Source organism: Felis catus, chromosome A3, assembly GCF_018350175.1.
Source record: "Felis catus isolate Fca126 chromosome A3, F.catus_Fca126_mat1.0, whole genome shotgun sequence".
Lineage (NCBI taxonomy): Eukaryota > Metazoa > Chordata > Mammalia > Carnivora > Felidae > Felis > Felis catus.
In genome coordinates this window covers 67,650,377-67,667,530 of record NC_058370.1, presented here as the reverse complement: position 1 = coordinate 67,667,530, position 17,154 = coordinate 67,650,377, and the positions used below count along the sequence as shown (strand labels likewise).

Genomic DNA, 17,154 nt, shown 5'->3' with positions numbered 1-17,154 from the left:
GTTCTTTGGAATTTGTGATAGCATAAAAAAATCTGTTTTGCTGGGGTGCCTGGGTGGCTCACTTGGTTAAGTGTCCAACTCCTGATTTTGGCTCAGGTCAAGATCTCACTGTTATGAGTTTGAGCCCTACATTAGACTCTGTATGTAGCCTGCTTCTCTCTCTCTCTCTCTCTCTCTCCCTCCCTCTCTCAAAAAAAAATCTGTTTTGCTAAGTAAATTATAAGTCTATTTTCTACTCACAGTTTCACATACACTTTATTTCATTGTCTTCCTCAACTCACCAATTATGACATGAAAGGGCTACACAAAGGCGTACCAGATGGAACCATCATTTTGCCAACAATGAAAAAGAAAATGTTTCTAAAAATATTAAGATAATGTTTTAAAGTAAAAAATTAGAATCTTTATGGTGTCATTTATGTATTTGTTTTTAAACCACAAATCATTTTTATTTAACATCTAAACATATGATAAAGCTAAAAAGTACAAACATGAAAATGCAACATATCAAAGGCACAGTAAAGTGCATATTTGATGGTAGAGTGTCAATTCTCTCATTTAATCTTTAATTAAAAAAAAAAGCAGAGCTAAATAACACACACAAATGACCAAAAGCAGAACTTACCATTAGTTTCCAAATTATTTTTTTTAACTAGTATACCTCATAAGCACCAACATTAACTAATAAAGAGAAGATACTAAGTCCCAAATAAGCACCAACATTAACTAATAAAGAAGATACCAAGTTCCAAACAAGGCTATAAACTCTGATGACTTCTTTTCTAGGTTTCATTTCATACAGACAAACTACTCAATAATTCTTGTGACAATAATCCTTCTAATCTACTAGTATAGTAAATAAACTTAAAATCTCAATGAGTATATAAATATATTACTGATTGTAACTTTAGCCTTATTAATTTTTTACTGTATTTTGGGTACAACAAGGTCTCTAAGTTAATTAATAATAGTTCAAGAAATTAAACATTGCATTAAATACTGATTAATTGTAGCTTTCTCCTTCCTTTTGTGTATGTTTGAAATTTTCCATTTAGTCTTTTATTAAAAAGCCTCTAAAATTTTCCAAAAAAGAAATTAACCATTGTTAGGCTACCCTCAAAAGTAATTCAACGAAGTCTGGCATTTTCAATTCAAATGAATGTACATAATAGAATTAAAAAAAACAGATTCTTTAGGAAAAGGAAACAAAACCAGATTTGAGGTACCATTTTCAGCTTTGACTTAAATGGGAAAGCTATAAGATCAATAGGAGTCGCTGAGTTTGAAAACAAAACCCAAGGAAATACATTACAATTATATTCACCAGCAAAAACGAAATGAATAAAAAAACTCAAAGCATTATTCGGCTTGTCAGACATTTTAAAATTTGAGACTCTGAACATAATTTTCAAAATAGTAAATGTGGTGTGAAAGAAAACCAAACTTAAAATAGAAAAGAAATATAAATATACATATAAAACTGTTACAGTGACAAACCATTAATCACCTTACTTTAGAAAGTTTATATATACTTTTAATTTGTCTTGTCTTTAGTATGCATTTGTATTGCAGACAATTAAAATAATTTAAACCTTTTGTACCTAGAATCATATTATAACTTTCTTTACATACCCAGTAGGGTGTATTTTCCAGAATTTATGTTCTTACCTATCAAATATCCTATTTCCTAATAACAAAAAGTTAGATATAAGTGAAAATGCCTTAGGCTAATGTCTTACCCCATATATTGGTCTCCATACAATAAAAAAAACCACACAGAAAACCTTACAACTTTGTTAAGTTTTTGTATCTCACACAATGAAATCTTATAAATCACCATTGACACTTTTATGGAAGATCCTGTACCTTTGTGGAGATGCAGGAGGGGTGTAGAATGTTAATGCTGAGGAAAAAGGTTGCTTCTTCAGTGCCTGCATAAGGTTGGGTTTATATTCTGGATCAACACACCATAAGGAACCTTTCCCATTAACCTAAAATAAAATACACAAGAATTATTTACCTGGAATCTTTAAGACCTACACAATCAGTGCCTGGATGTTTTTACTAAATGTGTGGGGGCAAAAAACCCTACAGTACCTTTTGAGTAGAATGTAAAGGTTGAAATAAGCTTGCTATAAATGCATTGTGTGATTAAAAGCCCTAGAGGCAGATCTCCAGCTCTGCCATTTACCTGCTACGTGACCTTAGGAAAGTTAACCAACTCCTATCTCTCCAAGACACTCTCCATTCCTTCATTTGGAAGGTAGGGATGATAACACGACCTACTTTATAGGACTGTTATGGATTAAATTATGCATAAGGGGCAGTACACAGTGCCTGGCACAGAGAGCCACAGGACATGCCAATCACTTCATTGTCTGTGAGAATGGTACAACCCCAAGAAGTACAGTGAAGAGCACGAAGGACTATACAATGTGGTCCTCCACATGCTAAGTTGTAACAAATGGAAGCCATTATAGGAAAAACAGAAAGAAAAGGAAAAATTAAGCTTTCTATGCAGCATCATTTCCCCAAAAGTAATAAGCAGTATATCAAATGATTCATCAAAAAATAATTCTCATTTTTAATGGTATTAACAGTAATATTTAAGTTAGCATTTAAAGTAAAATTTAGGGGCGCCTGGGTGGCTCAGTCGGTTAAGCATCTGACTTCAGCTCAGGTCATGAGCTCATGAGTTTGAGTGAGTTTGAGCCCCATGTCAGGCTCTGTGCTGGCAGCTCAGAGCCTGGAGCCTGGATTCTGTGTCTCCCTCCCTCTCTCTGCCCCTCCCTTGCTCGCACTCTGTCTTTTTCTCTTTCTCAAAAATAAACATAAAAAAATAAAGTAAAATTTAAATTTAAAATGCAAATGATTTAATGAAAAGCACAGTAGAAGCCTCAGGGTGGCAAATCAACAACTGAGTATGGAAAAGACTCCTTAAAAGATAATGAAGAGGAAGGAAGCATTATTAGCCCTTAGAGGATTTAAGTTACAACATTTGAGGGACTTTTAGATAATATGGCAATGAACATATGAACCCAGATGCCACTGAAATAATCAACAGAATCTAAAAATTATGTAATTTGTATGATTACTAGAAACTGAAGAAACCATAAACAAAAGTGCCTGCTAAATTTCAAATGGGAGCTGCCTGAAGGAAGGGCTTGAGTGATCCCATGTGAAGGACCAGCTTAGAGGAAGGTAGGTGGACCTGATACCTGAAAAACCTCACTAATATTATCTAACATACAGAGAAAAGGCTAGGCTATGGGATAATTCCTTCAAATAGGTTTGAAAAATACTACACATTTTACTTCTCTCCTTCTTAGAAGGTCACACTACATATGACCTTCATATAACCTTAACAGGTTAAGGGATCTAAATATTTCTGTCATTAAGCCAGTTTTATATGGTTTCCTAAAATTATCCAACACAGAACTTCCTTCTCTCAGGTAATATTTGAGGAAGCTTGTGTTCTGTGGAACACCTATGAGAAAAATTGATGTAATTAGTGAATTTTTATAGACTACACTTTCAAAATATTAATGGAAAAAACTATAAACATTGATTAGGCCATTAAGAATAATAAATTTCCTTTTAAAGATCACAATTTTAGGAGCACCTGGGTGGCTAAGTGAGTTAAGTGTCTGATTCTTGATTTGGGCTCAGGTTATGATCTCATGTTTTGTGAGATGGAGCCCTGCATTGGGCTCTGTGCTGATGGCATGGAGCCTGCTTGGGATTCTTTCTCCCTCTCTCTGTCCCTCCCCTGCCCATATGCACTCTTTGTCTCAAAATAAATTGAAATATCTGAAACCAGCTTTTATCATATCTGGGGAGGGGGGTATTATTATAATGTTATATAATATAAATAATGAAAATAAAATTGATAAATTGATAACTAAAAATTAGGAAAATAAGGGAACTGACAAATCAACAGAGTATTCTAAAAAACCATCAAAATATTATACATCCTAGTTGAGGTAGTCAAAGGAAATAAATGAAGGACTTTAGGAGCTGTGAGATCACCTGCTAACTCTTCCTTCAGGATAAATCTTTACTACTTCCTTTTTTTTTTTTTTAATTTTTTTCTTTTTTTTTTTTTTGAGAGAGAGAGAGAGAGAGAGACAGACAGACAAAGCACAAGCGGAAGAGGGGCAGGAAGAGAGGGAGACACAATAAGAAGCAGGCTCTGTGCTATCAGCAGAGAGCCCGACACAGGGCTCAAACCCACAAACTGTTGAGATCACGACCTGAGCCAAAGTTGGACACCCAACCAACTGAGCCATCGGCGCTCCTATCCTTTCCTATTTCCTTAGCTGAACATCCCTAACTGCACATCCTGAACAGCAGCTAGATGATAAATATATCCATACACATGTACCGCATCCACACATAGCCTTTACACAAAACTCCACAGCCATGCAAGAAGAAGATCCAAATTCAATCTCATCCCACTTCCTCAGAGCTAAAAACTACTTGTACAGTGGTTAAGAGTGTAAGCCTTGGAACCATTTTGCCTCCTTTGGAATCCTGGTTTTGTCACTTAAGAGCTGTGTAATCTTCAGAAAAATGTCTATGTTCAAAATATAACTATATAAAACATAGTACCTATTTCAAGAATTACTGTAAGAGTTAATTCACATAAAGTGCTTAGAACACTGTCAGACAATAAGTACTCATTAAACATTGGCTACTGCTATTGATATATGTTCATTTTCTTTGTAGTGTTTTAAATTTTTTTTTAAATGTTTATTATTTTTGAGAGAGAGACAGAGCGTGAGTAGGGGAGGGGCAGAGAGAGAGGGAGACACAGAATCCAAAGCAGACTCCAGGCTCTGAGCTGTCAGCACAGAGCGCAGCGCAGGGCTTGAACTCACGGACTGCGAGATCATGACCTGAGTGGTGGTTGGATGCTTAACCAACAGAGCCACCCAGACACCACTCTCTTTGTAGTTTTAAAAACTGTTCCTGTTTCCTCTAGTCTAATAGCATGCAAGTTTGTTTTTCTGTTTCTATTCTACTAGATATTGGCATTAAATTTTAACAAATATTTTTGAAGATTTTTTCTCTACAAGTGTTGAAAATCAACCATAAGGTATATAATCTTCTCTTCTTCCACCATGTGACGTTCAAAACTTCCTTAGAACTCATAAGATTAGTGAGTTTCAAACTGTTAAATTTTTTTTCATATTATACCTTTCTATTTCAAAAGCCCTTTGTTAAAATTTGAATTACACTTCATAATTAAATTAACAATTACTTGGACAATAAAATTTATGCGTGTTCTAGTCCCCTGTCTCCTTTTTGTTTATACAAAATCCTATATGATAGAAGCTGTTATGATTGCTGAAGATTTTACATGATGAATTCCAGAGTGTTTCCATGTCCCAAATTCTTTGTCAAGATAATATTCTATTACTGAGGCTCTTTTATCTTCTGAACATCATGTCATAATTATTAGAGTAGAATGGCATAAGAACACTGTTCCACAGATATAAATAGTAAGGTCTTAATCATTGCTTATTGATTGGCAATGTGATATTGGACAAAACATTTAATCTCTAAGAGTCAGTCGTCTTACTCATATTTTATTCATAAAATAAAAAACCAGGCCACTTTACTGAGTTGTGAGGAGATTCGAATAAGGTAATTTATATGTGACACAGAGCTGGAAAATAAGTGAATACTTATTTCTAGGGGTTATTCTGAAATTGGCATAAAGTAAGAGTTTATATGGTTTAGTAACAGTATATTCCTCTAAGAGGGAGTTAAAAAAATCAACAATAAGAACAAAAATCAATTAGTTCTGAGTAAGACAGTAAAGGTAGTAAAGAACAAGGAATAAACTAAATTTAGAAGGGAAAATAGCTCTTGTCTTAGAAAAACTATGAGTGTTAGGCAGTTTTTAACATCCTAGCAACCCAGATGTATAGGAAAAGAAAAACCATGGGTGTCATACCATACTGTAATACAGAAAGAAACATACCATACTATTAGATGAAACTTTTCCTGGTCGTCAGCAGCAAAATACCACATGGACTATACATTAAGTATTTGAAATCTTGATTTGTTTTTCAAAGGAAGTCAAATTTTATATATGTATTTTTGGATTAAGTGACAAAATTTCTTAAATTAAATATATTTTCAGTCACTTGGCCCAAATTATAAATATGTTTCAATGATAGGGAAATAAAACTTTAAAACATTAGCACCCACAACATCCTTTGCCCCAACCCACTTCAGTTTCATATAGAAAAGATATGTCTGGATTATTTTTCATATATTGACTAAGACAATCATGTTAAGAATGTTAGTCATGTTCTATCTTGGTATTCCTGAGATTACACTCTTAGAAACTGTTTTGTTCAATAATCTACTTTTCAAATTCAATCGTGAGAATTACAAATTGTTTTGAACATAGCAGAATTGCTATTTCCTTGAAATAGTAAATTGGAAGAACTGGTACTGAAAACCTGCAGTTCAGGGCAGTTAAGTATCTTGAGTAAGGTCTCCAAATAACAGTCTGGTTTATGTTACCATGGCAGCATTTCCTTTCACTGGGTCTGTTCACAAACTATCAGTAACAAGAGATAAAACTATGTATTTGCTAACATTATGTTTTAAGATCTTCAGGAAAGAAAAATTTATTTTAAACTCTTACTTAAAAACCTTGCCCTTTTATTACTGTGCTTAGAAGACAGAACACAAATAATAAAGAGTTTCAGATGTTAAGTATTATTTTAAACTAAATTTGCCTATAACAAAATAAATCTTCTGTGCAATGGAAACAGGAAATGTGCATTCTCTCATTTACTATTTTGCATTGTGGAACTCTAAGGCGTCTGGACTTACTTGTTAAAGAACCACTGAAGGTGCTGAAGACATAAGGAAAATACTAAGAAATGAACTTCAAAAAGATCTAAATGTTAGTTGTAATGAAGAGTTTGGGAGAAAAGGCAATGTTCACTATTTCTGAAATGTTTTTATGTACTTGCCCTGTGCATTTTAATAGACTCCCCTCAACTACCTTTTCTGTGGTAAAAAAGAAAAAAAGAATTAAAAAGAATTAACTAATTAAAAAGGGCATTCATAACTCTTGTTTATAGCTTCTAGTATGAACTTTTATAGTGGTTGGCATGACTTCTTTCCTGGAATTCAGCTATTGAAGGGAGTCATCACTATGCAAATCTACAGACTAAAATTGTACTAAACCAGGCAAAATTTCTAACTTCATGTTTCCCAGCTAAAATTCCAGTTACAGTATTTTAGTTTGGCTTTATAAAAATTTAGGAAAGTAGATATAAGACCTAGATATTTAAATATTTAAAACATGAAACCTAAACCCAAGCAAAAAAAAATGTATCACGTTTAACTTTTATAAATACTGAGGCAGATAAATACCAAGCCAAGATTTTTAGACCTCTCTAATGAGAGCAGTAACTATGGTATGGATGACAGTGAAGGAAAGCTAATCAGCAGCTATCCAGCTGGTTGAGTATCATTTCCACTTTATAGTTTGACCCAGACCTTGCCATCTTGCCTTTTTTCTGAGATTATCATCTATAGATAAGAGATAATCATCAGAAAAGTGCTGTCAAGGTCGCCAAATTCAATTCCAACATTTACTGGAAGTAAGTATAATTTACTTGCCTTCTGCATATTACAAGAGAAACACAGTCATTTTGAAACACTAATTCAAGAAGTATTTCATACATAAAAAAAAAAAAATCCACAAGCATTCCCAATCCTACTTGAATGTATCACACTTTCTGTCCAAATTTCAGACATTTAAGCAGGCTACTGATTTTTGAGAAGACCATCACCTGCCTTTCTCTCCTCTCACCCTGACCTCAGTTGTGACAGCTTGCTAATTTTTGTCCCAATATATTACAATTTCTCTATTTATCCTCATATTCTTTATTATCTCATAAGATGATTTATTTCTCTTTGTCACACTCTCCTTGTACTCTGTAATACTCTTCTTTCTTTCTTTCTCTGAGCACTCAAAAATGTTCAGGTTAATTATGTAAATAACACACACATTTACAAATTATGGTCAAGAACAAGTCCCTCTTGATCACTACCACAAATCAAATCACACTGGACATATTATTTTGCAACTTTTATTACAAACAATACCATAGTGAATATCATATACATCTCCTTGAATGCAAGTATGAATGTTACTCTAGGGAAGAAATCAGAATCTAATCCACTACATCAAAATATATGCACATTTCTAATTTTAATAACTGTAGTCAACTTGCCCACGAAAATGGTCATACTCATTTATACTCATATCAGTAGTGTGAAAATATTATTGTTTCCCCTATCCTTATCTAATTTGATATTACCAAATGTTTAAAATTTTTGCATTCTAATGGGTATAAATTACTTTTGGGGTTATTTTAGTTTGTATGTCCCTGACAACTTGTGAGGATGAATATCTTTGCCTGCTTATTGACCATTTATATTTCCTCCTCTGTTAATTGCCTGTTCATATTCTTGTCCATTTTCCTATTAGTTTTCTTTTTCTTATTGAATTAGATGAGTTTGTTACACATAGCGGTGTGCTGCTCACTGTAAACATCTCCCATCAACATCACATTTAATGACATAATACTGGTAGCTTGAAACTGGCCATGATGGAAATATTTATACCATGAAAATTTAGAGAACCTACATCCCCACCTACTCAATCCTTCAACATTTACCAGCACGCCATATTTTGAATCCTAATCTGTTGGCTGCTACTTGTCTCAATCACATCTTAGCAATCATTTTCAAGTTTTTGCAACATTTGATATTGTTGCTCATTCACACTTAAACTTAACCTCTTTAGATTCCATTACAACACACTTTTCCTAGATTTTTCTATTGAAAATCATTGCTGCTGATGACTTCAAAACTTAGAGCTTCAATCCCACATTACCACTATTCCTGTACCATACTTCTAAGTACCAAGTAGACATTTCCCCTCTTATGTCCCACCATAAGTATAAACACAATAGGTCTAAAACTAGTAAATAATTAAGTGATACAATTCAAAATAAAATCTAACAATGCACGTTGGAATGAACATATCCAACATTTCTAAAACTTTTAGTCATCTGAAAGGAAAGTTTGACTGAGAACTGGGGGAATTTGCCTCCAAGATGGCTCACTCACATGGCTGTTGGCAAGAGGCTGCTTAAATGTTCTTATGATATGGCAGCTGGGTTCCCCCACAGCTTGTTATCCAAGAGCGCAAGATGGAAGCCATAGTGGCATTTATGACCTAGCCTCAAAAGGCATGCTCCAGCATTTCCACAATATCCTCTTAGTTACACAACTCAGCCCTATTCATTATTGGCAGGAACTCTACCAGGGCATGAATACTGGAAGGTAGGGCTCATTTGGGGTTCTCTATGACAGAGATTGATCCTTTGAAATTACTGAAGCTTTTTCAATGGCCTAACACATAGTTGGTCTTCATAAATATTCCATATGTAGATGTGTTAGATAGCAACATGTTACAAAAGATAACTAATACAACCTCCTTTAAGTTAGCTGTAAGATGATGATGTGTCCTGATGACTTGCTACTCATGGACTAATGACACCAGGATCAACAGGAAACTAAGGGTACAAGACAAGTGAAAGAACTGAACTCTAAAGTATGACAAAGTCCTATGAGGAGAGATTGAACATATGCAATGTTTTATCTTTGGGAGAGCACAAATAAAGTGGTGGTCATAAAATAAGGTTAAAAAATAAAACTACTCAAATTTTAACAAATTCTTTTTTTAAAAAAAATTTTTATTTTGAGAAAGAGAGAAAGAGACAGTGTGAGAGAGCAGGGGAGGGGAAGAGAGAGAGAGAGAGAGAGAGAGAGAGAGACAGACAGACAGACAGACAGACACCCAAGCAGGTTCTGTATGTACAGCATGGAGCCTGATGCAGGGCTTGATCTAATGAACTGTGATATCATGACCCGAGATGGATGCTTAACCAACTGAGCCATTCAGGCACCCCGATTTTAACAAATTCTTTTTGACAAGAGTTGGACGCTTAACCAACTGAGCCATTCAGGCACCCTGATTTTAACAAATTCTTAAAAGCCAAGAATGAGCTAGCAAGATAACTGAGCATCCTGGGATATCTACTCGCCAGAATTTTTCTATGAGTCTCCATCCAGTGCTCCAGAGGAAGACTGGAGGCAGTGAGAAATACCCTTGGAGATGATGATGGGATGTGCAGAACATACTAAGGTTTAAGCCTGGAGCAAGAATATCAGGCAAAGCTCATCCATGTTCCAGGCCCTAAATGAGCACAAGATGAGATGAGGTGTCACTGTGGGACAGGCACAAAAACTGGACAGAACTCCACTATGAAGCCAAAGCTGCCTGCCACTAAGAGAGAGGCAAAACACCCTTTTCATCCCAGTCCCAGACAAAGGATGACTGCTGCTGGGAGAGAAATACAAAACTCAGCTATCCTCACACTTTACTGACACTAGGCAATGGCCATGTGTCATTAGGTAATGGGCAGGAAAACTGCTCATGCCCAGATGATACAAAGCAGAGATATACTTCCACTGAGAAAGGAAATGGTCACTCACTTATACCCAGGACCGTCCACTGATAGTAGGCAGAGTTTATTTACCATGATAGGAATGAGCAAGAAATTGGCCTGAGCTCTGAACAGTGCTATCCAATAGGACTTTCTACAGTGACAGAAATATCATATATCTGTACTGTCCAATATGCCAACCACTAGCCACATGTAGATAACTGGCTACTGATAAGTGCAGCCCTAGACTCTTCTCTGAGTAGATGGGAGAGACTGTCTGCTCCCAGGGGAGGCAAGCAAAGTCCTACTTTTGAGACAGGCATAAGAGCCTGCTTAATACTAAAACTAGAACAGAAGAATCAAGAAACTCATGTTCCCACCCCAAGAGCCTCATACCAAGTAACAAGCAATTGTTATGGGAGGGAAAAGAGCACAGACAGAAATAACTAACTCTCCTCCTGCCCCCAAACGTATCACAAGCTGAAAGATGAAGGTAGAGCAAAAATGCTAAGGAACATCATCTAACACTCCAGGACTTTCACTAAGCACAAAGTATTAGCAGTCCATTTCTACATGAATTTGAAGCCTGTGGTATTCTGAAGGTAATTATGACAACCACAAAACCCAAACCCAGCCCAATTATTTACAAAGATTGACCAACGCCTGTTTCACACTAACAGACAAAAGTAGAGGCATGTCTATTTCTGAATATAAACATTATTTGCCTCAGTCTCTACCATTCTTTTATAAATAATGTTTGACATTTAATCCAAAATTAGGAAACACACACAGAAACAGGAGATAAAACACTCAACAAAACCAAACACAGAGATGGATGAGATAATGAAGTTATCAGACAGACACCATATCTATAATTAATATGTTTATGGATCTAGTGGGAAATTTTAGCAGAAAGATGGAGACTAATTTTATTGTTATTTTTTAAATGCTTATTTATTTTTCAGATAGCACAAGCAGCATAGGGGCAGAGAGAGAGAGAGAGAGAGAGAGAGAGAGAGAGAGAGAGAGAATCCCAAGCAGGCTCCATAGTATCAGTGCACAGTCCAACACAGAGCTCAAACTCATGAACTTTGAGATCACGACCTGAGCTAAAATCAAGTTGGCTGCTTAACTGACTGAGCCACCCAGGTGCTCCAAGATGGAGACTACTTTTAAAAAGGCAAATAGAAGGGGGCACCTGGGTGGCTCAGTCAGTTGGGCATTGGACTTTGGTTCAGGTCATGATCTCACAGTTCATGAGATCAAGCCCTGCATTGGGCTCTGTGCCAACTGCTCAGAGCCTGGAGACTGCTTTGGATTCTGCGTCTCCCTTTTTCTCCACCCCTCCCCCACTCGTGCTGTCTCTTCCTCTCTCTGAAAAAAAAAAAAAATTAAAAAAATAAAAAAAAAATAATAAGGCAAATAGCAATGCTAGAAATGAAAAATATGCACAAGTCCTTTATCAGGCTTATCGACAGAATGAACACAACAGAGGGAAGACAGAATCTACAGAAAGATAAAAATTATCCAAACTGAAACAAAGAGAGAAAAGAGTAGGAACTGGGGCAAAGTAACCAAGAGGTAGGAAAGAGCAAATGGTCTAACATATTTTTACTTGGAAGCCCAGAAGTGGGAAGTGAGCCACAAGAAATATTTAGATATAATGAACAAAACTTTCATAAATTTAATAAATGACAGATCTGATAATGACAATATCCAATAACAAATCACAGATCCAAGAACCTTTGAAAAACCAAAGGCAGGATACAAAAAAAAACCAAACAAAACAAAAACCACACCTAGGTGCATCATAGTCAAACACTGATATAAAGAAAAAAGTCCTTGTGGGAGGGGAGATGGACTAAATGGGTAAGGGGTATTAAGGAATTTACTACTGAAATCATTGTTGCACCATGTGCTAACTAATTTGGATGTAAATTATGAAAAAAAAAAAAAGAAAAGAAAAGAACTATTACAAAGGAACAAAGAATGGCAGCAGACTTCCCATCAGAAACTATATAAGCCAGAAGATAGGAGAGTAACATCTTTAAAGTACTTAAAGAAAACAAAAAAACAAACACACCTGTTAACCTAGAATACCCATCTTCCACAAAAAGATTTTTATAAATTCAATGCTATAAGAAATGTTAAATAAACTTCTCCAGGAAAAAAGAACTAATCCAGATAAGCATCAGGATTGGTCAACTTCTCTGTGAAAAGCCAGATATTAAGTGGTATAATGGTAATATGATTTGAAGGTAGACTGTGATAAATTAAAGACACATACTGGTAAGTGTGTAACAACCCACCCCTAAAACAAGAATAGCTGATAAGCCAATAGTAGAGATAAAACTGAATCATAAAAAAAAATACTCAATCCTTAAAAAAAACAGGAAAAATGGGGGGAAAGAACAGAGCAAATAGAAAACAAACAGCATGATCATAGATTTAAATCCAACCATATCAATTACATTAATGTAAATAGTCTACATTCCAATTATAAGGCAGAGACTGCCGTAGTGAATAAATTAAGAGTAATATACTGATACAGTTGACAGGAACAGTATAGAAACTAAGAATAGAAAATTAGAATATTAGAAAACTGATTTATGTACCTATAGTAGACTGAAATTCTGTTAGATTTATATAAATATTTAAGAAATTTAAAAACATCTCAAATGAAAGCAAATGAATATAATTAAGCTCAAACTGAAGTAATCATGAGTTGACTATTTTTTGCCTTCCTTTAATTTCCCCATATTTTAAGGTCTCTATGTTAATTTTCCCCCACCTGCCCAAATATAGCAATGTTCATAAACACTGACCTTGCCATGGCTTCTTTCCACTTTCTGAAAACACTTATTCAGGGAGAGATTATGTCGAACAGAATTCTTCCAGCCTGTTGGTGCAGTGGCAAAATATGGGAAGCGGTCCAAAATCCAGCTATAAATTTCTTTGACAGGCAAACATTTATTTGGAGAGTGTTCAATAGCCATGTAAATGAGAAGACTAAAGGAATATGGGGGCTTTGAAGTTGCTGATTTTTTTTCTGGGTTCGGATAGCAAGATGGTCCTAAGGATGGCACATCATCTCCCTCTATGTCATACAATGGACTAACAATTGGAAGACCCTCACTTCCGAAGCTGAAGTTTGTTAGAAGATTAGTACTTTCATGAAGCCAGTTCAAGTTTGTGAGTTCATCATCTGCTGACTCACTGTCCACTAGAGTGGCCTTAGGCCTGGCAGCATCAACAGCTTCAGGCAAGCTTCCCATTTTGTAAATCTGGCTTAATCCTGCAACCTTTTCAGCTCCTGGAGTTTCAGCTCTCTTTTCTGGAGTCATTCCAATTACTGGACCCATTTACTCTTACAGTTCTGCAATAAAGGAAACAATTGTCAATCAATATAATACTTAAGATTTTTAAGCTCATGGAAAAAGAAAATACATATTTAAATATCACCAAAATCAGAAATTTTTCAATTAATTATACCACATAATATTTAAGCACAATATTTGTATAACAAAGACATTAAGGTTACAATACAAGGAACAGAGCTTATTTCATGGTATTAGAAATGACTGTAAATAAAATATAGTATTAAAACACCATATGTATGAGTGACATTAAGAAAATTAAATAATTGTGAATACTTACTAAAGTCCCTAGCCCACAGTTATAGCCTAATGGTAATGCTTCTTATTATTAAAAATGAGCAGACTTTCTTTGAATTGTAAGACTTTATAATCTATGCATTTTAAGGATCTATGACCTATTGTAATAGTCATACATATGGCTCAATACAGAAAATAACCAAATTTAAAACACTGCTTAAATAATAATTCCAAATAAACGCTTTCCTCAAATATGAAATATTTATTATAAAGAGATAAACAGTTTCTAATATTTTTATAGTATATCATACTAAAAAGATAACATTTCTTATTCACTAAATTCATTATCACCAAAATTAAATTTACTATAAATTTATTATTTCTTCTGTACATTCTAACATTTTTAATTGAATTTTGTATCATCTCATCAAGTACTGACACCGAAAGGCTGACATTCTTGAAGTAAAATTTGAATTGTAATTATTTTCAAGGAGAAGAAAGAAAGATATTTCTAAACTACCCTTTTTTATTTCTATTTTCTCAAATGTCTTTTGTTTTGCTTTTGGAACATACTTCAATACAAAAAACTTATAATGGGAGAATAACTGACCAAAGAGAAAAGTAATAGACCTAAGGTGCTATTTAATTCATTTTCAATGGTTCATAAAAGTACCCTACTTACGAATTCAGTGAAAAACCTTCCATGTCTTCCTATTCTATCTACTTACGCTTATATAACTGAAATAAGAGAAGTATCTCCAGAGTTTTATTTTACTTAGAACAAAGCTGGCAGGTTACGCTAAGAATTATGAAAAAGATTTTATATGTATAACACTCCTATCTGGATTCTGGTAGCTACTAATAGATGTAGTCTCAAAGCACTTAATTATCAACAGCATCAGCTAATATTTTGGGGGCCAGATGTTGTGCTAAACACCACAAACTATATCTCAATTAACCATCAATTAAACTCTCTATATAAAGTAGGCACAATTATTAACCCAATTTTATAAATGAGGAAAATGACTCAGAGGTTAAGCATCCTGTTTTAGCTTACCTGATCAGTAAATGGAAACAACAGAATTTAAACCCAGAAAGACTGAGTTCTGAACCAAAATTAACTACTACATTATCCTGGTATCAATGCATACACATCACCTGTGAATACCAATGACTCAATCCTATCCATCTTAAATCTCATTATTGTTCTCTCCATATCAAGTTCCTATCTTTCTTACTTACACCTGTATCTATAACTTGACATATTAAGACACTTTAAAAACAAAAAGATCAAACTGTAACAAATATGGTTTCTATTTCAATCAATTATGCAAACCACACATTCATAAACATACACACATCTGTGCATACATGCACACACTATATTTCAGATGACATTCTGTCCAATGTAGCTGACCAAATTATTCACTTTACCACCTAAGTCTCTCTACCCATAGAGAATTCCAAAAATGTGAATGAGAATTCAATGGCTGAAGAATGTCTTGCTTCCTTAAACAAAAAAACTCTCAGCGCTCAACGTTCAAAGAAAAGAATGACTAATTTCCAATGTTCTTTTACCTCTCACCTATATCTCCATTTATTTTCATTTACATATAGAAATCAGAGAGTAGCACGTATCAGTAGCTAACATTTACTGAGATTTTACTATACTACAGATACTATGCTATGGACTTTATAATTTCTACTTACTCTGCATGGCTATTCAGTTCTGTGTATGGCCCTTTCAGCCATGAATTCTGTAATATGTAATTTTTTTACTTTTGTATTCCTAATGAATCTTAACAAAATGTTCAGCATGAATAGGCATTCAAATTATAATTATTTCAAACTGAAATGAACATATAGTCAACATATATGTTTATTCTGTATTTGCCTTTAAGAATTATTTTATTTTAGGAAGAACAAACATTGTTAAAACAAAGCAATCTACTTATTCAATGCAATACATATCAAAATAACACCAGCATTCTTCACAGAATGAACAAACAATCCTAAGATTTGTATGGAACCAGAAAAGACCCTGAATAGCCAAAGCAATCTTGAAAAAGAAAACCAAAACAGGAGGCATCACAATCCCGGACTTCAAGCTGTATTACAAAGCTGTAATCATCCAGACAGTATGGTACTGACACAAAAACAGATATTCAGATCAACAGAACAGAATAGAGAACCCAGAAATGGACCCACAAACGTATGGCCAACTAATCTTTGACAAAGCACGAAAGAACATCCAATGAAATAAAGACAGTCTCTTTGGCAAGTGGTGCTGGGAAAACCGGACAGCAACATGCAGAAAAATGAACCTAGACCACTCTCTTACACCATACACAAAAATAAACTCAAAATGGATGAAAGACCTAAACATAAGACAGGAAGCCATCAAAATCCTAGAGGAGAAAGCAGGAAAAAACCTCTTTGACCTCAACCACAGCAACTTCTTACTCAACATGTCTCCAGAGGCAAGGGAAACAAAAGCAAAAATGAACTATTGGGACCTCATCAAAATAAAAAACTTTTGCACAGCAAAGGAAACAATCAGCAAAACTAAAAGGCAATCGACACAATGGGAGAAGATATTTGCAAATGACGTATCAGATATAGGGTTAATATCCAAAATCTATAAAGAACTTATCAAAATCAACACCCAAAAAGCAAATAATCCAGTGAAGAAATGGGCAAAAGACATGAATAGACACTTCTCCAAAGACGACATCCAGATGGCCAACCGACACATAAAAATATGCCCAACATCACTCACCATCAGGGAAATACAAATCAAAACCACAATGAGCTACCACCTCACACCTGTCAGAATGGCTAACATTAACAACTCAGGCAACAACAGATGTTGGCGAGGATGCGGAGAAAGAGGATCCCTTTTGCACTGCTGGTGGGAATGCAAACTGGTGCAGCCACTCCGGAAAACACTATAGAGGTTCCTCAAAAAATTAAAAATAGAACTACCC

The 17,154-nt window shown here is 34.8% G+C and overlaps 1 protein-coding gene across 4 annotated transcripts in view; it reads right to left on the bottom strand.

Annotated features, from left to right (window-relative positions):
* The window catches only part of FOXN2 (forkhead box N2), a 66,650-nt gene that overhangs the window by 15,995 nt on the left and 33,501 nt on the right, over window positions 1–17,154 (bottom strand). For all 4 annotated transcript variants that reach the window (XM_045054185.1, XM_003983970.6, XM_045054184.1 and 1 more), the window contains exons 2-3: window positions 13,379–13,929; window positions 1,867–1,991 (exon numbers count right to left, since the gene is read on the bottom strand). In XM_045054185.1, the coding sequence (XP_044910120.1) occupies window positions 1,867–1,991; window positions 13,379–13,915 (662 nt within the window). In that variant the 5' untranslated portion in view covers window positions 13,916–13,929. The remainder of the gene's footprint in view (window positions 1–1,866; window positions 1,992–13,378; window positions 13,930–17,154) is intronic.